Source organism: Malaclemys terrapin, chromosome 8 (assembly GCF_027887155.1).
Source record: "Malaclemys terrapin pileata isolate rMalTer1 chromosome 8, rMalTer1.hap1, whole genome shotgun sequence".
Taxonomy (NCBI): domain Eukaryota; kingdom Metazoa; phylum Chordata; order Testudines; family Emydidae; genus Malaclemys; species Malaclemys terrapin.
Genome location: NC_071512.1, coordinates 18,767,664 through 18,794,669, shown reverse-complemented (window position 1 = coordinate 18,794,669; position 27,006 = coordinate 18,767,664). Strand labels below are relative to the sequence as shown.

The 27,006-nt window shown below is 43.0% G+C and overlaps 1 protein-coding gene across 2 annotated transcripts in view; it reads left to right on the top strand.

Moving 5' to 3' along the window:
• JAKMIP2 (janus kinase and microtubule interacting protein 2) overlaps nt 1-27,006 on the top strand; it is a 113,835-nt gene that overhangs the window by 44,881 nt on the left and 41,948 nt on the right. For both annotated transcript variants that reach the window (XM_054038625.1, XM_054038626.1), the window contains exons 2-3: nt 16,471-16,741; nt 21,646-22,143. In XM_054038625.1, the coding sequence (XP_053894600.1) occupies nt 16,613-16,741; nt 21,646-22,143 (627 nt within the window). In that variant the 5' untranslated portion in view covers nt 16,471-16,612. The remainder of the gene's footprint in view (nt 1-16,470; nt 16,742-21,645; nt 22,144-27,006) is intronic.

The window sequence follows — 27,006 nt, the reverse complement described above, 5'->3', positions numbered from 1 at the left end:
CTTTTGCACATGTCTACACAAACTCTGCTGCTATCTGCTCTAACACCGGGCAATATTTATGTATTCTAGTCCTAACGCTGTTCCCAATTTGCTGAAATGCTGAGCTGGCATTTTGGCAGGTACTTTCTTTCTTTCAGTAATCACAGAAGCACGGAAATGACAGATGGGAAAGATCAGTTAGGTCCCATCTAGTCCTTCACCCATCCAGCAGTGTTGTTTTTACTATACTCTCAAATACTTTGACCAGTCCTGTTTCAAAATTACCTACCTGACAGCAGGTCCCCATCATTCCCACCTGGACACTCTCCCACCATTAGGACCTCTTTCTTGATATGCTTCTTCCTGAATGATCCCTAATGTAAGTATCTGGGAAAGCTGCCAAAGGAAATATCACATCAGTGCAAAAAAGGATTTGGTTGCCCTATTTTTTCATTGGATATTTTTCCTACCTGTCCCTACTCAGCTACTTCTTTTTGCATTCTGCCCTAAGCAGCATTTAAACCGCATAATGGTAGCACTCCAGCTGAACACTGATCCTACAATGTCTGAAATGAGGCACAATTCCTAGTAACAAGAGCTCCCTGGCACACATCACACCAGAGTAACACCAATTGTCACTTGAGCTGCAAGCACTTGGATTTTCTGTGCACCTCGTGGTGGGCCCCAGTACCCTTTAGAATTGTCATCTCAACAGAATGTAATTACCTTGAGTGAAAAAAACACTAAGAGAGATTTTGGATGCCTCTGTGCCATTGACTTCACTGCATAATGGTGCGATGATTGGGGGAGAGAGCCATTTGTGCACGCAACAGCCTCCTTCCACATGCACGGAGTGTGATAAAACTTTAAAGACCTGGGGCCTGATTCTGCACTCGGTTACACCAGTTTTGTAACATCATAATTCCAGTGGAGTCACACCCAGGGCAAAAGAGGATAAACCCCAGATCTCTTTTTACTAAAGGAGAGAATAATTCAGTTAGGTGAAAGCAAGTAATTTGAATATATATTGAGACGTTTACAAGCGCCCACAAAGAGGATGCACAAATTGCTTGACTCAAAACATGCTAAGACTCCCTGTGAGGGATGAGCTCACACACCCCAGGATCCATTTGCTAAATTTGGGCTATGTACAGAATAACCTCAGATAATTACTTGTAGATTTCAACAGTCCCACATGGACAGAGACCCAGATGAGGCCTATTGATAATGTTGTTTAATGCTGTATCTTTCTTCAGACCTCAGGTGGTATATCTGTTAAAATTCCACCAGTCCTGCATGAAAAGAGTGTCCTTTTCTTTACAGGTACTCAATATTACTCAATTAAATTCATCCTGCCAGGCAGGAAATCCTCAAATGGTCAGGTAATTTAAAGGCCCAAGACTACCTGTGACATCCTTTTTATGTAATTTATACGTACGTCTTGAATAGTTTCCTTTTCCCACTTTAGTTCTGCTTCTGATGCTCTGCAGACTTTCAGTTTTCTATTCTTAGAAATGTCATCAAGGTCAGAATAACACTTTGTACATCACCTTCCTGGTATTGCTTATTTAAAATCAAGTTCCAGGGAATGCCTTTTTTAAAAGGGACACTGTCAAAATTGAGACCCCAAAAATGCCTCCCTCCTTCCCCAACCCACATATTGACCTTCTCAGATCTCACAAGCAAAGCAAGGTCATATTGGGAAGACACTTGGCTGGCACCCTTCCTAGAATAGTGAGGTGTGCTTTACAAAGCAATGCTGCTGATGTGGTAGTTGGCACTCTTCTGTCTGAATCGACACTGAACCATTCTCCCAGCACAGTGGATGGCATTTGTTAAAGTTATGTAAAACCAAGGTCTTGACTAACTGTGATCATTAGTCGCAATTGGATACGGTGTTCTTCTTCAGCTCCTCCCCTAACAGTTTTGTGGTGTTGATGTGTGCTTTTAAACAGCTGCTGTATATCAGATCAGAGGTGGCTGCATTTTAGTGACGGATAGCTGGATCTTCCTATGCTTATAAAGTGTCTTTGAGATCCTTTAGGATAAAAGACATTGTATATATGTAGATATAGACCCATTGAGCTAAATTGTGAGTAGCCATGTGCAAGTTTACTGGGGGCAGGGAGAGAGGAGATAGTGCTTCCCTTCTTATGCACATGCCCAGGAGGCTCTTCTGAACCCACCTCGCCCACATGTGCCTGATCATGTAAGGAGTACATGCCTGAAACTCCCATTGACCTCCTAGGATGATTGGGCATCAGGATTGCCTTCTATGATGAGATAACTGGCTCTGTGGATATGGGGAAAGTGGTGGACGTAATATACCTTGACTTTAGCAAAGCTTTTGATATGGTCTCCCACAGTACTCTTGCCAGCAAGTTAAAGAAGTATGGATTGGATGAATGGACTATAAGGTGGATAGAAAGCTGGCTCACCTGCTCGCCCCCTGCTCACTCCATCCCCCCTCCCTCCGTCGCTCGCTCTCCCTCACCCTCACTCACTTTCACCGGGCTGGGGCAGGGGGTTGCGGTGCAGGAGGGGGTGTAGGGTGCAGGCTCTGAGAGGGAGTTTGGATTCAGGAATGGGTGCGGGATCTGGGATGGTGTTTGGGTGCGGGCTGTAGGCTGGGTCGGGGGTCGGCACTTACCTGGGGCGGCTCCCGAAAGTGACCGGCACACCCCTCTGGCAGTGGCTCCTAGGCAGGGGGTCCAGGGAGTCTCTGCGCACCGCTGCCCGCAAGACCCGGCCCCGCAGCTCCCATTGGCCACAGTTCCCAGCCAATGGGAGCTGTGGAGTCAGCGCTGGGGGCGGGGGCAGTGTGCGGAGACCCCCTCCCCAGGGGCTGCAGGGACTTGCTGGCCGCTTCCAGTAGCAGTGTGGAGCGAAGGCAGGCAGAAAGTCTGCCTTAGCCCCGCTGCACTCCCAGCGGCAGCGGCGGCCAGGGGCCCCAAGGCCCTTTTAAATCGCCCGGGCCCCGGGCAATTGCCCTTTCCCCCTCCCCCCATTGGTGGGCCTGCCTCCTGAGGTCTCTTCCAACCCTAATCTTCTATGAGTCTATGATTTCAAGGACTGCCAAAGGCTAGAACCAACAGCAGTGTTCAGTGGCTAGCAGAGCTAAGAGAGCATAGCAGGGAGGACACACTGCATCCTTTTAGCTGAAAAAGGGGCAGCCTCTCTCAGCAGGGAAGTGTCGTGTGTACTAGAAATTCAGGGACGAATTCTCCTCCCACATACACCCAGCGTAGCTCTACCAATTTTAATGGTGTTATTCCCAGTTTACATTGATGTAAGTCAGAGGCACTCAGATTTTAAACGTAAGGTTGCTGTTACTTTAAGGGATGGGAGGTTATATTTGGAGTCCTTCAGCCTTAACAAATTCTCTTTAGAAAACAAAACATGTCTTGGGCAGCCACTGAATTATTTGAATGAGAAAATTCTGCTTGTGAGGCAGAATCAATTCCAGGGCCTCGCTCCCTCAGAGTTATGATTGTTTGGCCTTCCACTCCAGGCAGTTTAGGAGGAAAAAAATATGCCTTGTCAAGCTGAAGTGCAGATTCCATCCCATTGCCTCTCAAGCCCACCACCTCCACAGCAATAAGTTTCTGCAGCCTGGCAGGCAGTGACAATTACCTCCATTTGTTTGTGTGTAAAAATCACAATGGACGACAGGGCAGCCATGTGGGACATTCAATTCCTGTGTTTTCAGACTCTCCCCGATGCGCTCAGTGTCTGATATTGGCAAGACTGCACAGCAATTTGTCAGCCCCAGCACCAGGAGACAAGAGGGCCCAAGCCTTTCACAGACATCCACCAATAGGATGTGTGTTCTTTTTCATCCAGATGTTTTCTTATTTTTAGCATCATTTTGAATGGGGATATTTCATTATCAATCTTAAAAAAGAATCATTGGGAGACATCTGGCTTTCCCCCCCACTTACCCAGTACTTTTCTTTTGTTTGTTGTCTGGAAAACACTGAATCCTTGCAAAACCAGCTTTACCACACATATCAGTGACCTATCCTGTAACACCAGATAATAGGTCCAAATTCAGGGAAGCACTTAAGCACATACTTTGAGCATGGGTGTTTTCCTGATAGGGATGCTTTCCAGTTGGATCCATAATGAGTGATTAGCTTTAAGTCTTAAGCCCTTCCCTCTTCCAACCTAAAAGTTTATATGACAAAATGTTTATGTCTCACATTAATATTTAAGAATTCTATACATTCTCAGCCATACAAGGACAGGCATTGGCAGCCAGCAGGCCTACAGCACAGCAATATCTGACATACCAAAGCAGGCATGTAAGAACAGGGAAGTGCTTATAAAACCTTCCCTTATTCTATGTGAAAGCAACTTCATCATGGATTTTGCATCTCCAGATACTCTCATGATTTCACAGTTACAAAATATCAAGGACCTTTTAAATAGCATCTGCAAGACATGCCCAAAGCAACTGATGTTTGAAAGCCAATTATAGTGGCACTTTTTTCTATTCCCCCAGTATTTTATTTTATGTACTTCTATATAAAACTCCCCTACATTACAAGAAAGTGATTAAAGTTGCAGTCAAACATTCCAAAGTTAGGAAATGACAGATTTAAGATTGCCTGTGCAACCTTAATTTGACCCCCCTTGTGCATATGCATCATGGTAAAGGCTTTAGTTACATAGCTTCACTCAGAGCACAGAATGGACAGTGCTCACTTAGGGTACATCTACGCTGCAAACAATACCCAATAGCCATGAGTGTCAGAGCCCAGGCAAACTGACTCAGGTTCGTGGGGCTCACATTATGGGGCCCGGGTTCTGAAACCAGCCAAGGGGTCTCAGAACCCGGGATCCAGCCCAAGCAGGAATGGCTACACTGCTAGTTTTAGACCTGTAGCGCCAGCCCTGTGAGCCAGAGTCATTGACCCAGGCTCTGAGACTCGCTTCCATTGGCGGGGGAGAAAGAGTATTGCAAAGTACTATTCAACTTTTTGTTTTCTTCTCATGTTCATGGTGTGGCCCCATGTCCTATTTACTGCACACTACTCAAACCCTGTTCAAAAGACAGAATTACTCATTTCTTCATGGCCTTTTCAATGGCACTCATCATTACAGTATCCAAGTGCTTCCTAAATACTAATGGATTTATTTTCACAACACCCCTGTGAGATTAGGAGGTATTAGTATCCCCATTTTACAGGGAAACCGAGGCACAGAGCGGTTAAGGTCAAAAATATCCACTGATTTTGGGTTCCCAATCTGAGACACATATAACCTGATTTTTCAGCGCACTTTGAGTTATTTGCCACTTCATATGTCAAAGCTCAGCCTCCACTGACTTCAGTTGCAGCTGTGAGTGGTCAGTACTGCAGATCAGGCCCCAGGGTCTCAAGTCAGACACTCAAAAATGAGGAACACACCATTAGTGATCCCCTTTGAAAAGTTTAGTTCAGGGGTTGGCAACCTTTCAGAAGTGGTGTGCTGAGTCTTCATTTATTCATTCTAATTTAAGGTTTCGCATGCCAGTCATACATTTGAACATTTTTAGAAGGTCTCTTTCTAGAAGTCTATAATATATAACTAAACTATTGTTGTATGTAAAGTAAATAAGGTTTTTAAAATGTTTAAGAAGCTTCATTTAAAATTAAATTAAAATGCAGAGTCCCCGGACCAGTGGCCAGGACCCGGGCAGTGTGAGTGCCACTGAAAATCAGCTCGCGTGCCGCCTTTGGCACACGTGCCATAGGTTGCCTACACCTGGTTTAGTTCAAGTGACTTGCTCACACTGTGCCCTTAATGAGGCAGGGGCCTGGTAAAGAAGAGAATATGTGACCATGTAATTAAAGATTGTGTCATAATGCATACGCACAAGGGAGCCCAAATAAGGTTTTCACTATTCAGGGTTCTCAGTACTGTCCCAGTCTCCCCCACCAGTTCCATTCTCTTCCTGCACATGTTCCCAATCTCCCAGCCAAATGATTATCAGTTCCCTTATTCCAACCCAGCTCCTTGTCCCTGGTCCCCTTATACAGCCAGTCCCAGTCCATGCCTTCCTGGCTCCTCTTCCTCCCATCTGTATCTCTCCTGCTCCCAGCTTTGGGTAAGCTAGTCCATGCTCAACTTTTGCTGTGTAGACATACTCTTATTGACAATGAGGGTCTCATCCTTTGCCTTGTAGAACTCCCATTCGCTTCAGTCGGTGTTGGATCAAGTCCTAAATCACAAACATGTCCTAGCTGGTACATTGGATTACTACAATATCCTTCCTCCTGGAAGCCTGCATTCAAATACTGCTTGGGACCCAAGGAGTTTGATTGCCTGTGTTATATGTGTAAACATAACAAGATCAGAACCGTGCTGCAGTCTATTTGTAGTATCAACATATAGGACAGTCTCAAGCTAGTCCCTTGAGGATATGTGTCCTTGTCACTAGCACACCATGCAAAGTGAAACAATACATCTTTTTTAGCAGATTCAATTCAATAGAGTCCTACAGGTATTACAGGTCGGGTTCAAGGTACACTGACAGATCTGTATGCTTATGCCTTCATGGTGCAAATCTACCTCACTCTGCAGCCTTTTGGAACTATTATTTCTGACGGTCTTAACTTCAATAAGCCCATCATTTCTCCCTACATTTTGTAATTTAAAAAAAAAACCCAAACAGACAGAGCTAGTTGAAAAATGTTCCACAAAACATTTTTGTGTCAGAAAAGGCAGTTTCATCAAAATGGAAACATTTTGTGGGAACTTGTCAATTTTGATAAAATCTTCAACAGGAAAAAGGCGAAACAATTTGTTTAGACATTTTCATTTTGTTTTCTGTTGTTTAAACATAATATATTAACTATAATTATCATAACATATTAATTATAATGATGTTATATTATTATCAAAAATGAAGCACTTCAATATTATCCAAAGAAAATATTTTGATGTTTCAGAATTTTTCAGAATTTTCATTCCACGGTAAATTCTGAAATTTTGAATTTTGATAAAACAAATTTTGAAATGTCAGAATTTCCTGCAGAGTGTACATTCCAATTTCCCCCACTTTATTCACGAATAATACCATGCCCTTCTCTAATGACCCCTTTCAGATAGGCGATTATTATCACCCCTTCTTACAGATCCAGAAATTGAGGCACAGAGGGTATGTCCATACTGCAGTGTAAGCCCAGCGTTCAAACTCAGGCTCAAGCCTAACCCCCCTTCCATCTACTCACAAATTGCGCTAACCTAGAGTTAGGACCCACCGGATGGAGAGTCTAAGCCTGAGGATACACCTATATGGGGGAAAAAAATTCCAGTTAAGGGTTCCAAAGCTCAGGCTCCAGCCTGAGCCCGAATCTACACAGCAATTTTTAGCCCTCACAGCCCAAGCCCCACGAGCCCAAGTCAACTAAGCCGGTCCAGCTGCAGCTGTGCCACAGGTATTTTATCCCTTTGTAGACATACCCTTAGTCAAGCCCTATTCCTTTGCAGTGTAGATGCAGTCCCACTCGACTCGTGCTCTGAGAGTCCAGAAAGTATCCCAGAATCAGGGCCGGCTCCAGGCACCAGCGAAGGAAGCAGGTGCCTGGGGCAGCCAATAGAAAGGGGCAGCACTCCGTCCGTTATTGGGGCGGCACGTGCAGGTCTTTGGCAGCAATTCGGCAACGGATCCTTCAGTCGCTCTCTTCTTCTTTGGCGGCACTTTGGCAGCAGATCAATCAGGTTTTTCCTTTTTTTTCTTCGCTGCTTGGGGCGGTAAAAAAGCTGCCAGGAGCCAGCCCTGCCCAGAATCCCACGGGCCAACTTTCTTTGTCCTCTGGACAGTCAAGTTTGGTGGACAGTCAAGTTTTCCCTCATTGCACCGTGAAGAAAGGACTAGGGCAGACACATTTGGGGAGAGCTCTAGGAAGTATGGGATATGGGCAGTTGGACTCAGGCCCACATAATGCAGTGTAGATACTAGAGCCCCAGGTTGGGACCCAGGGTTCAACAATTCCTAACCAGGGGTTACAAATTAGTGTGGATGCTCAAGCCATAGGTTAACGAACCCATAGTCTGCTCACTCAAGTTCTATTAACCCTGGGCTTACATTGCAGTGTAGACATACAGAGAGAGGTTGAACGTCTGACCAAAGGTCACACAGAATACGACTGGCAAAGTCAAGACAGAATCAATATCACCTGATTCCTGTGATGTGCTTTAAGCCTACAAAGTTATCCATCCCTCAGTCCTCCCCACAACATAGGGTATAACAAGTGAGGCAAAGAACAAGTATGACAGGAGCTACAAGTAATGAATCCAAAGCTCCAGGGATAGTCATGTAATTTGAAATATCACAAGGGAGAGATACTGTAGGCCCAAACTGACCTCTAACTAATTTCCTGCCTATCTAAAGTTCTTATTTCTCTTTCCAATGTCCTTGTAATACAGTATTTTTCATATTTGCTTTTTTCCCCCTCCAAAACAGCTACTTCTGCTGGGTTTTTTCCCCTCTTTAAATACAAGGTTGAATGCCAGCAGCTAACTCTCATTGATGACCTTTTAATAAACAATCCAGTCGGAACGTGCAAGAGAAGAGAAAGAATTTTGATAAAGAAACCGTTCTTTTTCAGTCCTCTACGGGATGGTTATGAACAGCAGTAAGGAAATAAGGATTTTTTTTTTTTTTTAGATTGAAAGGAACACCCTTTCCATTGTACTGTAGCCATGTCAAGCACCGCTGAGAATTTTGCCAGTTGCTGCTCATTTAGCAATAATTTCCTTTTTTTAGGTACATCTGACATGTTCTAAGCTGGCCTGTGAGAGAGATCATTTCCTTGTTACTGGTAGATTGCAGCTTCGTTTTGATTGCAAACTGCTCATGATGACAGGCTAATTGCCATTCTGGCCTGTCGGACGAGTCAAAAAGGGTACCACAAAGGCAGCTTGGCAGGCTGCTAGTTCACGCCCCGAATTATTCCTGTTCCACCATCCAGACTACTTTATGGAGACTACTTGGTGGGGAATAGAATGAATCAGATTTCTTTGGTTAGTGATTATTAGTGCAAGGCCATATGCTTTTACTTTGTTTGTGTAAAGCAAAAGGGGTTTCTGGGACTGGGGAGACAGCTGAGCTGCATGTAGCCAGATTATTTCAGTGGCCCAATTACCAATGTTAATTTTGACGCAGCATCTCTGAAGAAATGGGGCCTTGAAATATTATTTTAAGAAGGGAATTTTATATGCTGCAAATACAGTAAAGTATTTCACTCTTAGATACGTATGGTGGGGCTTAGCCCATGGGATGTGTGCAGCGCTCCTATGGATAGCAATAGGACAGCTAAGCTTGTAGGGTGAGCATAATATCACGGGCAAGCCCAAGATGTTCTGAGTGAAGCACTTTACCCATGCTAATTTAGGCCCCAATCCTACAAAGATTTCTGTGCATGTTTAACTTTACACAGTGTGAATAGTCCCATTACTCACCATTGGAGCTGTTTGAAAAATGGAATTTCCGTCCCAGGGCTTTGATTCGGAGTACCATGATGCATTGCCTTTCTGGAAGACTTGCTTTAGTCACATGCAAGTTATTGGGCTCCATACAGGAGTAATGGGATGACAGTCTATGACCTGTATTATGCAGGAGGTCAGACTAGATGATCTAATGGTCCCTTCTGGTCTTAAAACCTAAGAACCAGTGGTATGTATCAGGGCCGCCCAGAGGGTTCAGGGGGCCTGGGGCAAAGCAATTTCGGGGGCCCCTTCCATAAAAAACAGTTGCAATACTATAGAATACTATATTCTCGTGGGGGCCCCTGCAGGGCCCATGGCCTGGGGCAAATTGCCCCACTTGCCCCCCCCACCCACTCCCCGGGTGGCCCTGGAATGGAAATGCTGACAGACGAACTGTAGAGGGATTTAGGGCTCCACTACAAGAAAAGGTGCTAACAGAGGGCCTTGGATTAAACTGTGTGGTACACTTTGGGGTACATTAAAGCACTGTAGGGTAGGCTCATCTGTGGCTATACATTGAGTTCGGCTGAACAGGTAGTCAAGATGATGTCTGAGCTGGTTAATACAAAGTGGTGACCTTACTGAAGACATGAATGAGATCTATGAAAAGAGTAGCACAGACAGGTCAGTCAGGAATTATGAGCTAATGTGATTTAACAAGTGCTTTAAGTCTTCATTTCAGTCTCCATCCCTGCATGGGATGAATTGATGCCTGACAAGAAGTTACCTAAATTTTGTCAAAGTCCAGCTAGTGAGCAACGGAGAGACAAATGTTTCAAGATTTTTGACAAAGGAAGTGTTGGACTGGCCTGTGATTCAGACCTGTCCTATCACATTTTCTTGTAATTGGGTTTGGACAAAGCTTGACTCTTTCTTATTCTTAATCTCATTGACATAGATTGAAAGGTGAACACCATCACAGAGTCCTCTACCTAGCATTATACTATCACACATGGGCTCTCATTCTTTGGGACAACAGGATGCAAATTTCTCTAAACTGGGTTCTGAATTTGCACTCATTGATTTCATTGGCAGTTTTACCTGAGTAAATATAGAGCGAAGCCCTAGGATTTGTCCCACTCATAATATTGTACACCTAAGTCGATGAGACCATTCACAGGCAGTCAGTCCAAAACACCAGGCCTTTATTGGGAACATAAAGCTTTATGTCAAAGAATCTCAAAGTACTTTGTTATGTTAATTATTTAAGCCTCACAATTAGACCTGGGCAGGAAATGTTTTTCTCGCCCTGTGGATATTTTCAAGAGTTTGAAGCTTTTTCCGATCTTGAATAGGGATGGAAAGGCAAAATCTCAAAAATATTCATGAATCAATTTTTTTTCCATTTCAGGTCAGTCGAAACATTTCATTTCAATCATTTCAGAATGTTTCATTTTGATTTTAACCTTTATTCTTTTTAAACCTTTTTCCCCTGTCTAATTAGCTTAGATTTTGAAATGAAAAGTTATTCTGAACTGGAAAACCTGAATTTTTCACTTAGAAAATGTCAAAACGAAATATTTTTGACGGTTTTGACATTTTTTCGAGTTGGGAAATTCATCAAACCCAGCTCAGACTTGCAAACAGTTTCAGTTTTGACGAATTCGCATTTTTGATGAAAAAATTACTTGTTAAAAATTCCCAACCAGCTCTATTCACAATGCCCTTGTGAGACAGGTTAATATTATTTATTATTATTATTATTATTATTATACCCCTTCTATTGATAGGGAAAGTGAGGCATAAAATTAAGTGAACTTTCCAAGATCATACAGTAAAACACTGAGTGGAAGGGATGGGAAAAGAACACAGGAGTCATTTATCACAATCCCTGATCTAACCACAAGACCACATTGCCTCTCTTCAGAACTGCCTTTGATCTGGAGAGGTCAGTTTTAACCTGGCTCATGTTACTGTAAATTTTCTTAAGTGCTATTGCAGACAGACAGTCTAGCCACAAGGTTATCTGCAATATGTATTCAATAGATATTCTTAACTACTTTTATAGATTAGACTATAGCACAACTCAACACTCTAAATCTGTCTCTGCATTAATAAAACAGTGACAGTGAAATTCACTAGGGTATCAAAATGTTTGTATCAGAAATGCTGCCACTTCTCTTTTACAGGCACTGGTAGTTTATTTGTTTATTCTGGACTTCTAGCAGACCATGTGACTATCACAGATTATGTATTCAAGGTCTCTGAAAACTGTCTCTAGGGTGATTAAGACAAGAAAAGGCAACAGGTCGTCACTGAACGCTAAGAATTTTGTGCAGTTCAAGTGCTAAACTGCGTGTCTGCATGCCCCAAATATCCATGTCTCCAAGGATATTTCAGTTATTCTCCAAAGAGAATATCAACCAATATCATTATCAACCAAACTGTTTCCACCACCAGTAGGCATGCCAGCTAAATCAAATTCAGAGAAAGGCTGTAAAGTGGACAGAATGTGGCTGCTTGCTTCCCAGTGAGTTGTTACCTTTGCTAATAAAATAAATACTATTTTATAGCAAGTATTCTGAATGTTATTCTACTGCAGTACTTCTGGAGTTTGAAATCCCAGTTACTGCTTATTATAATCATCTGTTTGCAGGGCCGCCCAGAGGATTCAGGGGGGCTGGGGTCTTCGGCGGCAGGGGTCCTTCCGCTCCGGGTCTTCGGGGCACTTCGGCGGCAGGTCCCGGAGTGAGTAAAGGACTCGCTGCCAAATTGCCGCCGAAGATCCGGAATGAAAGAAGCCCCCGCCACCGAATTGCCGCTGAAGACCCGGAGCGGAAGAAGCTCCAGGTCTTCGGCAGCGGATCCTTCACTCGCTCCGGGGGTGTTTGGCAGCACTGAAGGACCTGCTGCCGAAGACCCGCCGAAAACTCTCGTGGGGGCCCCTGAAAAATCTCGTGGGGGCCCCTGTGGGGCCCGGGCCTGGGGCAAATTGCCCCACTTGCCCCCCCCTCTGGGCGGCCCTGTCTGTTTGTAGGGAAAGGGGTGTTTTTAAGTATGTTTTGGTTTTAAGGGTAATGCACATTTAAATTTGCATTTGCAATAGAGCAGGGCTGTGAGAGGATTTTAAATGATTTTTCTGAGCCGGAGACAATCTTGGAGACTTTATAGTCATTCTTTCTTTGTGTTTTCCAGTTGTAAAGTAAAAGACTCCTCTCTGTGAATGCCCACAGGCCACTGGCTCAGCAGAGCGGCAGCTGGAGGCCACAAGAGATTTTAAAAGATGAAGATAAGCAGAAGCATGTTGGAGTCTAAGGCTCTGGCTACACTGGAGAGCTTACAGCGGCGCAGCTGCACTGTTGTAAACTCTCTAATGTAGCCGCTCTAAGCCAACAGGAGAAAGCTCTCCCATTGACGTAATTAATCCACCCCAACGAGCGGCAGTAGCTATGTCGGCGGGAGAAGCTCTGTCCACACCAGTGCTTAGGTCGGTGTAACTTATGTTGCTCAAGTAGGCGCCTCACTCACACCCCTGAAAGACATAGGTTATATCAACATAAGTGGTAGTGTAAAATGAGCCTAAGATGAAAGAGAGCCTAAGATGAAAGGTCTTGGAGAGGCCAGCAACACAATGGGATTCTCTGCAGGAGGTCTGGAAGGAGCTCGCAGCAGGTTGGAAGGGTCTGGGGCCTGTTACATGCTGAGGGAAGATCATGGGAGTATAATGGAGCTGGACACCTGAGGGAAGAGAGATAGATCTTTATAGCTGGGTCTCCACGTGGCATGTGAAGTTGCAGGTGCAAAACTCCAGGCACTCTTACCTGTGCTTACAATTGCAGTTTGTTGTAGATACTTCACCTGATTTGTGGGAGCAGAACAAACAAATCCCAGAGCACTTTTTATGACCAGTAGTAGAGTTAAAATAAAAAGTTATCAAATTCTGAATACAGTTGAAGAAATTGTGATCTGCTAATGAGTATGGTGTGCCCACACTGACAGGTTAAACCCATCCAATACATTGTTTTGAATTATATGCTCATCTCAATTTTTAAAGATATAACATCTGTCCATCTCAGGATAACAGTCTTTGGAGAGATGATAAAACAGCACATGCAAAATACCTCAGGACTGTAATAATTCACTGAATATGTTCATTGTGCTGCTAAGAGTTAACACTGAATCCCAAGATGAAATGACATATCCTTTTTATAACCTTCCTTTTGATAGTCATGTACCTTTCAATCTCTGAAGATCCATATTTTCCCATTCCAGAGAGAAATTATTAGTGTGAAAGATGTCAAAAATAAGCAGTACTTTGCCATCTGGTCATTATTTATTAAGTTTACTGAATCTAGTAGGGATGTTACTAAACCAGCTAGCGTAATGCCCATTAAGTCTATTGATTGTTAAGAATCCATAACATGCTACTGAACTTATTAGTGATTACAGTCTTGGGACACAATACTCCACACACTTACTTCACGGCTCAGTGCTTACTGAGACCCATTGACTTCAGTTGGGATTTCCCACAGTAAGCACTACACGAAATAGTCAGTTTGTGAAGGATTCAGCCCCAAAATACAAATTCAAGTTACTCCGTGAAGTAACCGTTAGCAGAATTTGGCCGTAGGAATTGCAATTAGTTAACGTGCTTGTAATTTTTGTATTAATGCTTATTATATGAGTGTATTGTATTTCTGCCATACTGGGTTTATATTCACTGTCATTGCTTGGGTCTTGGATATCCAGTTCCTAATCCATTATGAAACAATCTTATAGACCCATACTAGCAAGTAAACTCAGCCCTGTGGCTGGTAATAATGCTAAGACAGCATTTTAAGACTTGTAAGCAAAGTAAGTGGCCCAGCCCAGTGCATTAGCTAAAGCTTCTGTTATCTCAGCAGTTCAGTGTGTCATAGCAGTCTCTGTAAATTGCTTGCTAACCAGATGCAAAACCCATGTTTTTTTCTGCATAAAAAAAGATATAATGCATATTTGATAAACCAATAGGGAGTAAATTACCCCTTTGGAGGAGACTAGGAATGTATTTTGTCATGCCTCATTTTAGCTCCTCGCTTTACTTTCACATTTCTAACCTCAAGTGGTGCTCCTGTTGCAGTTTAACATGATTTTCCTTGCTGTGATTCCAGCCTGCTCTATCTTCAGACACAACAGCTATCTGGGTAACACTGAGACATTCCATCTGTGTAGCAATGATACGTTTAATCATCATGCTTTATGCTTTCAAGCATAAGTATCCGAAGTATCTCATTCCTGAACTAAAAGCATCCATCTTTTACGTACTGCTGCCTTTCTATGGGAGGCTGACCTTAAAGCAGCTCAGCACACCACAGGGCTACTACTGCAGGACTGTAGTCGGTGATGCATGCCAGCTGCAGTATTATTAGTGTTTGAGTCATGAGATCACTTTCAGCTAATCAGAACTGAAGTGGGCTCAGAGCCTCTCGTACCCTCTGCTGATTGGGGTTCTGTAGTAGTACAGCCAGTGAAAGTACTTCCTACTGGAACTGTAGTTCAGGTCTTTAAAACAATCACTTCCCTACAGGGAAGCGCCGCCTGTGAATTTTTAATCTATTTTCTTTCCTGCTTAGCTCATACACTGTTTTCTTTCTCCAGCTCAATCCCTTGCATGGTTAATCTTGAGAAAGTTCAGCCTTTGTTTAAACCCAAGCATGTCTTAAGGCATTAGCATTCATATGTCATAGGCAGTCAGATTTTCACATTCTTAACCATTCCTATCTCCTTCGCCTCATTTTCTGAGCTTGAGCTGGACATTATAATGTCATCCCTGCTGTGCTGCATTACAACACACATGACAAGAATGGGCCAGTTATACGATACCGCTTCCAGAGTAGATTTTCTTTCACAATATTCACCCATTCCTATAACAAGCATGAGTCTCAATTTACTGTAATCTTTGGGCTCCACTCTGATCTCAGTCAAACCATTGCAACTCCACTGGAAATAATGCACTGGTGTAACTGAGAGCAAGATTAGACCTTCTGTCTTCTGTTTTGCATGGGGATTGTGGAGGAAATACTATCCAGATTCTGATCTTGGTTACAATAATGTAAATCTAGAGTAACTCTATTGATTTCAAAGGAGTTACAACAGCATAACTGGGAGCAGTATATGGAAGCTGAGTGAAATGGAATTAGAGGATGACATTTTCAGGATACATTTCATAATATACAAGTGGAAATAAAAATTAATTCAAGGTAACAAGAAAGAATGCTAGTTTTTTCACTGCATGACAAAATTATTAATGTGGATTGGGTTATTTCCCCCAAAAGGTGTCAATCACCCTTTGGAATCATAGTCTTTGTCTCTGATTCATCTAGAGAAGTGGCAGTGGGACTACCTGTTCTCCAGTACCTACGGGGAAAGTTAACCCTGGTCCTTGCACAGGTGACCAGGAGAAAGGATACACGGGGGAGGATGAGAAACACAGCCAGTGCACACTCTGCTATGCTAGTCCTGGACTTCTCCAGATCACCAACCATGGCAAAGTGTATGTTGGTTGTGTGCTGTGAACAATTGTCATGTAGGACTTGGAGATGCTAGGGACTTAATGGCCATGGATCTGGCACTACCAACATGCCTATGAAGGTAGCCATCCCAGGTCAGGATTGAGACACTGATTGATAAGGCAATGTGGAGGAAGTTTGTTCCACTGCTGCCAATGCTGTGCTTATTCTGCACAGGCCTCTTTATCCAAGGCTTTGAATCAGTGGCATCCACCAGAACTAAAATTATTTTTAAAAATCGCTCTCTTTGCTCAGCTACAAAAAGCCTTATGAAACAAACTGGCTCCTACTTCTTTGCGGAATGCCCCCTGGAGAAAACAAGGGGGAGGACACAGCTTTGCAAGCTGTCAGGCATGCCAAGCTCACACATAGCGATTTGATTGTGCTAAAATCCCCTTTGCAAGTCTCTGGACAGAGGTCACAGTGTTTGGAAAAATGAACTATTGTCTTAATGTTTTGTAACCACATGAACCCTTGTGATGCCACTGACCCACTGACAAATAACAGTGTGTCTTATTTCTCGCAGGGCTTCCAAAGCGGCTGAGGACAGGACCTTAAGGAATGTCACACAGTAGGTGCTGAGACAACTTGCACTGAACGGAACAAACAAAGATGGCAGTCCCTATTTGAAAGGAATTAAACGCATAGACTCTCATTAGGAAGAAACAATGTCAAAAAAAGGACGTAGCAAGGGCGAGAAGCCTGAGGCACTGATTGTTGCCCTGCAGGCTGCCAATGAAGAGCTCAGGACCAAGCTAACAGACATTCAAATCGAGCTGCATCAGGAGAAATCGAAGGTGAGTGAAAAGTCAGTATTAAATGACAGTATCTGCAAAGGAGAAAAAGATCTGGAAAAACAGTATAACAGAAAATCAAGGCGGGCACACATTTTTTTAACCAGAAGACAGGGCTTGATTCTTCTGTACTTACACCATTTTTATCCCGACTTCAATGGAATTATGCTCTATTTACATGGGGGTAAGTTAAAGGAGGCTCAGGCCTACGAAGAAGAAGTTTGTTGACCTCAAGATCCTGGCTGCATTCCAAGTAGTTAGATTTATCCTGCCACCCTTAAATTCGGTGTTAGTTCTGTGACTACAATGTTTTTCATTTGTTATCTCTGCCTACTGTGTAGTGTTGCTGTGCATTCTCGAAGGACTTCTTTCGGCCACTCCAAAGAGGGTTGCATTTCACTAGTGAGGGAAGTGCTCCATAAATATATAATGTGTGATTCTATGCAGTGCAGGTGCACTGCATTGTAAACCCAGGTCTATGGGACCCAGGCTTGTGGACTTGGTGTTTCCTAGCCCACACCTGAACTTCCCCTCTGCATTAAAATAGCTAGACCCAGGTCTCATAATCATGCTAACGCATCCATGCAGCACTTCAGAGTCAGACCTTCTGACTTGAGCTGCATGCACCCTGCAAACTGTCAGTGATTGAACCCAAGTCACAGTGGGACTCTGCCTCTGAGCCATCCCCGAGCAGGGTCCTAAGACCCAAGTCCTAAATGCTTGTTTATCCGAGTCAGACTAATCTGTGTATGGACAGAATGGGGGCTTGGGCTGAAACCTGAGTCAGAGCCTCAGTTTAATGTGCAGTGTAGATGCTATCTTTAGGGGGGGAGGGTGCACAAGGGGAAGGGTCGCAGAGCTCAGGCTCCAGCCTGAGCCGAACATCTACCCAGCAATTTTTGGCCCTGAAGCCCAAGCCCCACAAGCCTGAGTCAGCTGACCTGTGCTAGCCACAACCATGCTGCTGGTCTTTTAGTCAGTGTAAAAACCCCAAACCCATGGCAACAAGTCTCAGAGCCGTGGTCTACAGATACTTACGGGCTCACGTTACAAGGGTAAAAATAGCAGTGTAGATTTTCCTGCTTGGCCTCTAAAACCCAGCGAGGAGGGGGGGAGTCAAAGCCTAGCTCCAGCCCAACTGGAAACAGCTACACTGCTACTTTCACCCCAGTTGCACAAGTCAGAGTCTGTAGACCCAGGCTGAGCCTCTCTGCCTCGGGTCTTTTTCTTGCCATGTGACATACCCTAAGAGGCTGGAGAGGCCCAGCATAACTTAAACAGCACTTGGGGTCTAAAGTACAGCAGCCTCCCAGGGATCTCTATGGGCCGGATCTCTTCAGTGCTGTCCCACCCCGATCAGGAGCGCCACCAGCTTTTCTGCCGCCCTAGGCAGCGGAACGTCCCGTCCCAAAATGCCACCCCCTACAGAGGCAGCGGAAGGTCCCGCCACCAAAATACCACCACGGTCGCCACCCCCCAAATTGTAGCGCCCTAGGCGACCACCTAGGTTGCCTAATGGGTTGCGCCGGCCCTGACCCCTATACATGTCTGTTGCCTCTTGCCTCAACCCAACAGCCCCCTGAGGCCGGCAGGGCATCTTCAGGAAGCAGCTTTACAGCTGACTTCTACAATGCCTGCACTGAGGGAATCCTTCCCTGGCAGAATATGGGGCTTTTAGGACTCTTCATGCCGCTCCAACTGAAAGGGACTGGAATGGGGGTGACGGATCTCACCCACAGTGTAAATTTCTAGCTGTCAATGTGCACTTGCTCTGCAGAGGGGGTGCAGATCCTGCTGGTCGTGCTTGCAGAAGTAAAAAGAACAGGAGTACTTGTGGCACCTTAGAGACTAACAAATTTATTAGAGCATAAGCTTTCGTGGGCTACAGCCCACCTCTTCGGATGTAGATGGTTTCAGGTTGGCGAAACATCATCAAGTTTTGAAAGGTATCAGAGTAGCTTCAAGTAACTTCAAGTTTTGAAGTTGCTTTGCAATGAAATGGGTTTTTTCCCATTGCATCACTTCCTGCTTTCTTATGCTCAAATAAATGTGTTAGTCTCTAAGGTGCAACAAGTACTCCTGCTTTCTTACACGTGCTTCTAGTCGGGAGCCCTTGACATTACACCTGTGCTCTGGAGTGTCCAGTGCATTGCCAGGTGCAATTCAGAGTGTTGCTTTTGTCCTATAAAGCCTTATACGGAGAGAGCTTGGATGCTAGTGAGATAGTGGCACTCTTTAGTTTTAACAAGATATTCTTTATGAGCAGCAAACAACCGAAGTCCCATGTTACAGTTGTTGTTGATTTCTTATCCCCGAATACTGAGGTTATGGCCAATGCTGGCCACATGCTAGCACTCTGAATCTGCCACTGAGCCACAGTAGCAGTTTAAAAAGGGCAGCTCTTAGTGAGGTGGGTTTTTTTTCCAGTTTTGTAATTGAAGCCTGTGATGGAAATTCTTTGAGTCCTTCACAAATAAGCATGGCTTCAGGCAAACAAACCTAGGCTGGGCTGCTTGTAGCTTCCAAAACTGAACAATAGCAAGTGCTTTAGTTTCCATCGGGTCTTTTATCATGAAAGGCTTTCTTATCCATATATCAAAGCTAATGGCAATCTCAGAGGCCCATCGGCCAGTTGAGTGGAAATCAGTTTCTTTAGTTGTAGCAGAAACAAGATGAAAGAACTAATAGACAGTTTGGGGTTATCTGAAGTGCTGATAATCTCTGGGGATGTTTCTCCCCTCACCCTCCAGTGAGATTTATAGCCATTAATTGCAACCCATTTTAACATGGCAGGATTTGCAAGCAGCAAGGAAACTGACACAGTCGTTCTTTCAAATTCATCCTGCATCTCAGACTTTTACAGCAGGCTGATCTCAGAACCTGGACAGGCACCACGGTTTTTCAAGCCTTGGCACTGATGTCTTAGCACACAGGCAGGGATTAGCTTCTCTTCTTAGGAACCATAGGCTGGCTGCCAGGAACTTGAAGGAGTAGTGAGTTTCTCTCATGCTTTCCACTTCATTTTCTCACTGACCCTCTCTGTCTTTATTTCCACTGTAACCATAGGCTAGTAGTACAGTAGCGCCACTATGGTATGCTGTTAGCTGTCAGGGAGAGCTGTGAGCACTGAGCCCCTTTGAAAATCAGAGCACTCATATTTTGTGCCTAAATACAGAGCTTAGTGCCTAATTTTAAACACCCAAGTTTGACAACTTTGACCTGGGCTGTTGAAGAGCTTGGTGCCCTAAGAACGAAGTTGAATATGAGTCCACAATGTGATGCAGTTGTGACAAAGGCTAATACCATTCTGGGGTGTATTAACAGGAGGGTCGTATGTAAGGGATGGGAGGTAACTGTCCCACTCTGCCTGGCACTGGGGAGAATTCAGTGGGAGTACTGTGTCCAGTTCTGGGCACCACACTTTAGGAAAGATGTTGAAAAATTGGAGAGATTCCAGAGGAGAGCAACAAAAATGATAAAAAGTTTAGAAAACCTGACTTGAGAGGAAAGGTTAAAAAAACTGGGCATGTTTAGCCTTGAGAAAAGAAGACTGATGGGGGGACGTGATAACAGTCTTCAGATATGTTAAGGTTGTTATAAAGAGGACTATGATCAATTGTTCTCTATGTCCACTGAAAGTAGGACAAGTAGTAACGGGCTTACTCTGCAGCAATGGAAATTTAGGTTAGATATTAGGAAAAATTTCTAACTCTAAGGGCAGTTAAGCTCTGACATAGGCATCCAAGGGAGGCTGTGGAATCCCCATCACAGGAAGTTCAAAGAACAGGTTGGACACCTGTCAGGGATGGTCTAGGTTTAGTTGGTCCTGCCTCAGTGCAGGAGGCTGGACTTGATGATACCTCAAGGTCCCTTCCAGCCCTACACTTCTATGATTCTATAAGTTGTTCACTGAATTTTTTTTTAAGAAGCCCTAAGAAACACACTATTCAGTTTTAGGATCTGACTAATATTTGTCAGGATAACTTTGGTGACCTGAAACTGAAGTGAAACTGCACTTTTAGGATCCTTTTCCCCCTTGAAGATATATTTTGGTTGAGAATATATCTGAGATCACTTGGGGACAGAATGGAAGAGAAACATGTCACTTCAATGCATATTGCATATGGCATTCTCTAGCTTTAGCATATCCCATCCTTCAAATCAATGATGATTGTAAGCAGGCACCACCCGTGTCTCCTGGAGGGCTTTCAACTGAAGTAGTATTTTATTAATTACTATCATTATTATTATTATTGATTTTTTATCGTTCCTTGTCTTTCTCACTTTAAAAGGTTTGCTCACTCTCTGATTCTTTATGGTATTTTTTAAAGGAAATTGCCACAAGAGTTTTTATCATTTTTAAATCCTTCCTTTCCCTTCTTACTGTAAATAATAAGCCTGTCACGTTCAATTCTTATTGAAATCTCTTTCTTTGTCAAGTTGCATTCTTTCATTGCATGTTCACGTGAGTTTGATTTGTAGGGTTGCTAACGAGCTCTAAAATGCACATACAAGTTTGTTGGATAAGGTTAATGAAGATTATTGGGTTGCTCTATTATTGCAGGGAGGGTCATTGCATGGGCAACAGGCTTCAGTCATTTGTTTTCATGAACAGCAGTGAAGTACTTGTGTTGAGAAAAAATATGTAGGGACAAATACTGAAGTCCTCACTGAGGAAAAACTCCTAATTAAGTTAATAAGACTTTTTGCCTGAGTAAAGACGGGATAAAGTTGAGTAAGTGCTTTTGGATGTGGCCCATATTTTGTCATACTAAGGGTGCTGCAGGAATCGATGAATATCTCAGGTGGCTTCCTGCCCTGAGTTGCAGGAGTGTATGGGTACTTCAGATGGGCATGTTTTATAACATGTTTCTGGCAGTTGATTTTCTTTTCTTCTCAACCTGTAGGTCAGCAAACTTGAAAGAGAAAAGATTCAAGAAACTAAGCGGATCAGAGAATTGGAGCAACGCAAGCAGACTGTGCAGATCACTGAACTTAAAGCCAAACTCCATGAGGAGAAAATGAAAGAACTGCAGGCAGTGCGGGAGAACCTAATCAAACAGCATGAGCAGGAAATTACTCGGACGGTTAAAGTCAGAGACAGTGAAATCCAGCGCCTCAAGTCAGCACTGTACGCTTTGCGGGATGGGAGCAGTGACAAAGTAAGGACAGCGTTGACCATTGAGGCTCGTGAAGAGGCCAGGAAACAGTTTGACTCCGAGCGCCTTAAACTTTTGCAGGAAATTACTGAACTAAAATCTGCCAAAAAGCAGGTGGACGAGGCCCTTACCAACATGATCCAGGCTGATAAGATCAAGGCGGGTGATCTTCGGAGTGAGCATCAGTCCCATCAGGAAGCCATCTCTAAGATCAAATGGGAGAGTGAAAGGGATATTCGCAGACTGGTTAGTAATCTCCCTATGCACCAAACAGCTGGGGTGACTCCTTACAGCCTTCTTGATTTGCCTCTAGTGCTGATAGGTTTCCTGTTCAGTCAGACCCAGGCAGTGCAAATTAGTTTGCAAACAGATTAAAATACTCCCAATTACCACATCTCTCTTGGAATTAGGTGAGATGAAGTTGGCGGGAGCTGCTGCTGTGAGCTACTCACGGGGCTACTGGAACCCAGGAGGAAATATGCTAATGGTATATTCTGTAACTAATTGGTAGTTTGTGTGTGTATAAAGAGATATACACACACACATGCACGCACAACACACCACTGCCGCCCTTTCTGGATGGAATCAGAGTTTCTCCCTGCTATGGCCCTATACTGCTAACCGGAATTCTCTTTTAGCTCTAGTGGTAGGGGCCTGTGCTTTGGAAGCAGGAGGCTCTCACCGGACTCACTGCATAAATATTATATCTGCCATCTACAGCAGGAGACGTCAGTTGCTTCTGCGGTACCCATGGCCACTCAAAACTTCACCACAGCAGCAGGAATAGGCCCTAGATCCTCCTTCCCCGAAAACACAGGTCCCCAGCACTTGGGTTAAAGGAGAATTTCAGTGTGCAGTATAGGGCGTAAAACATGCAGAGTTATAGCTTTACCAGATTAGTAGATGTAACTCCTTTGCATCCCAAACATGGCTTAACTCTTTCTATTAATCTTTCTATTTCCTCTCTGTTTGTCCACGTGCATTTCTTTTTCAAACATTCTACTTAGGGGAAAGTGGAGTTCTCCTCCCAGCTTGCAGTGCAGCAGAAGTAGCTCTATCACAAAGAACACTGTAGTGATGTTCTTCTCTGCAGTGACTTTGTCTTTCTAGCAATCTGACACAAAATTAAACCACCTGCACTGCAGGTGCTGGGTGTTTTAGCTAGAAGTGGGACTGAACAAAAGCCCTCAGCTGTACATCCCTGAAATCCCAACCCAGCTCTATAAGTCTCTGTCTTTGTAGACATGATCAAGATCCTGCCTTGGGGCTGGTTTGTGCCATTGAGCCATTGGACTGTGTAGGGAGCTGTGCAGCCCCAAGGCACAACTTTGGGATAATTATGCCTCAGAAGGCACAATTCCTAGTAGAGTGCCAGGAAGTGCAAAGGGAGTGTGTGTTGATCTCTCTCCATAGTCTTGGTGCTGCCCCCCTCTACAAACCTCTCAGCCTCTTTTGGGCAAATTACACAGAGTTCTGTGACTGACTGCTCCTGGTTCTTGGCCAGTGTGTTGACAGAGGGAAAAGGCTTCATGTGCTTTCCTTCTTCTACCAGCATTGTCCCAGTAACCAATGCTAAGGCCAGGCACAGTCTGGCACCTAATAGTGGACTGAACAGACCCATTGGATCCAAACACCCCAGAACTTGGGGGGGAATCTAGATCCAGATTTTGCTGCTGGGGTCCATCTATAATTGTTAATTCATATGCAACATAAAATCAAATTAATCTTCAGAAGCCAGCAGCATGCAATGTGAAGGTCCCAAGCAAAGAGGAAATACTGGTTTTTGCCACACTCTGGTTTCCTCCAGATATTCCAAGAGGTTTCCTACATGTTAATAAATCTCAGATTTATATTTCCAACAATCAGAGGATTTATCGTGCTGGCTTCAGAATACTGGACCATCAATTCCCTCTATCAGTGTCCAAACCTTGTGCTGCAGAAGAAGTTGGGAACAAAAAGCCATGCAACCAGTCAAATGCGCAACACTAAGCAGCACTTAGATATGCCAGCGATAGGTACTTCATTATTTCAGATAGATAGATAGATAGATGATACTCCTCCTGTACTGATGAGCTTAGATCCCTAAGCCTTAGCTTAGCTGTGTACAATATCTACAGTTTTTATTATTGGCCATAAAATTATTATTATTTATTTTTATTATTACGGCTGTCAATTTTCGCAGTTAACTCACATGATTAACTCAAAAAAAATAATTGTGATTTAAAAAAATGAATTGCGATTAATCGCAGTTTTAATTGCACTGTTAAACAATAGAATACCAATTGAAATGTTTTAAATATTTTGGATGTTTTTCTACATTTTCATATGCATTGTACTCTGTGTTGTAATTGAAATCAAAGTGTACATTATTTTTATTATAAATATTTGCACTGTAAAAATGATAAACAAAAGAAATAGTATTTTTCAATTTAGCTCATACAAGTACTGTAGTGCAATCTCTTCGTCGTGAAAGTGCAACTTACAAATGTAGATTTTTTTTTGTTACATAACTGCACTCAAAAACAAAACAATGTAAAACTTCAGAGCCTACAAGTCCACTCAGTCCTACTTCTTGTTCAGTCAACTGCTAAGACAAACAAGTTTGTTTATATTTACAGGAGATCATGCTGCCCTCTTCTTATTTACAATGTCACCAAAAAGTGAGAACAGGCATTTGCATGGCACTTTTGTAGCTGGCATTGCAACGTGTTTACATGCCAGATATGCTAAACAATCGTATGGCCCTTCATGCTTCGGGCACATTCCAGAGGACATGCTTCTGTGCTGATGACGCTCATTAAAAAAAATAATGCATTAATTAAATTTGTGACTGAACTCCTTGGGGGAGAATTGTATGTCCCCTGCTCTGTTTTACCCATATATTTCATGTTATAGCAGTCTCAGGTGATGACCCAGCACATGTTCATTTTAAGAACACTTTCACTGTAGATTTCACAAAACACAAAGAAGGTACCAATGTGAGATTTCTAACCAACCAAGTTTTAAGAACCTGAAGTGCCTTCCAAAACCTGAGAGAACGAGGTGTGGAGCATGCTTTCAGAAGTCTTAAAAGAGCAACACTCTGATGTGGAAACTACAGAACCCAAACCACCAAAAAAGAAAATCAACCTTCTGATGGTGGGATCTGACTCAGATGATGAAAATGAACATGCATTGGTCTGCACTGCTTTGGATTGTTATTGAACAGAACCCGTCATCAGCATGGACGCATGTCCACTGGAATGGTGGTTGAAGCATGAAGGGACATATGAATCTTTAACGCATCTGGCACATAAATATCTTGCGATGCCAGCTAAAACAGTGCAAATTCTTGTTCTCACTTTCAGGTGACGTTGTAAACAAGAAGCTGGCAGCATTATCTCCTGCAAATATAAACAAACTTGTTTGTCTTAGTGAATGATGAATAAGAAGTGGGACAGAGTGGACCTGCAGTCTCTAAAATTTTACATTGTTTTATTTTTGAATGCAGTTATTTTTTGTACATAATTCAACATTTGTAAGTTCAACTTTCATGATAAAGAGAGTGCACCACAGTACTTGTATTAGGTGAATTGAAAAAAATATTATTTCTTTTGTTTTTTTACAGTGCAAATACTTGTAATAAAAAATAAATACAAAGTGAGCTCTGTACGCTTTTTATTCTGTTGTAATTGAAATCAATATATTTGAAGATGTAGAAAACATCCAAAAATATTTAAATAAATGGTATTCTATTATCGTTTAACACTGCAATTAATTGCATGATTAATTGTGATTAATTTTTTTAATCGTGCGATTAATCACAATTAATTTTTAATCACTTGGCAGCCCTTATTTTTATTATAAATTAAATTTAATCTAAAGGGAAATTGGAATTCTAGTTGAGCTAATAATATATATTTGCAATGCCCCAAACGAGAATTTGATCCATTAGTGTCAGGATAAGAGAAGAGTTGTATTAGATATTCCATGATTTCTTACTGCACATCGTGGTTATGTCTCTGTCTGCAGTTGCTACCTACCAGCTTTTCTAATACAAATGATAGTATGGAAAGATTTTAAACAGTGGAGGGGAGCAAAGTTCTCTCCTTTAGTCTTTATGGTGTCATCAACAGTTATAAAAACAACATACAAGGTCAAATTCAGTGCTGGGGCAAGTGGCTACAACTCCACTGGCTTCAAAGGAGTTATGCCCACATGCAACGGCAACAAATTTGGTCTGGAAAGTTGAATTCACGATTTGGCAGGTAAGCGCAAAAGAATAGTGATTTGAAAATTCAAATTAATTCTTTTTTCATTTTTAAATCGGTGGGCTAGACCTTAGACTGGTGTAACTCACAATATTGCCATTACCCAGTATTCAGAAAAAATGGGAAATCAGACCCCTGAAATCAGGAGACTGTTTTAGTAATCGTGAGAGTTTCAAAATACTGAATGTTGGGTTCTTTCTGGTTGGCCTTTTGGAGCCTTTATGGTACTCTTGTGTCATATTTTCAAGCTTTTCTCTGTAATCCGAGGACTAAAATCTTCCTTTTATTTCTTAACTGGAAGCTCAAACTCTCACACAATGCCATGCCTCCATGATGTGGGCTTTAAGATAAACAGTAAATAGCATGAGACTCTCAACAAAATTGTGAGAGTTGGCCACACTGATCAACTCAGCCCAGCCCTGGATGAATATTCTGTGAGTGATTTGGTATTTTAAGCAGAAAAAATAATCCTTTTTTAAAGCTTTTGTTTGTATAAGTGCCATGCAGTAGGTCAGACTTTGATCTCATTTATGCCAGTGTAAATCCACTGTATCTCCACTGGAATCAATGGGGTTGCATCAGATGGACATGTGTGTAACAGAGATTAGAATCTGGCCTAGGGTTGCCACCTGTCCGTGTTTCACCTGGACAGTCCAGGTTTTGGCTTCTGTATCTGAGTGCCATCTGGCCCATTGATTTGAAAATATACTTTTGGGAGGATTTCAGTATGCATGAAAGGTGACAGGATCGGTAAATATCTTTGAGGCTCTGGGCAAAATTCAGCACAATCAGCAGTCTGGTTTTGGGGAAATGACTCGTGTAACTTTCACAGGTTAACACCCATTTTTTTTTCCTGGGT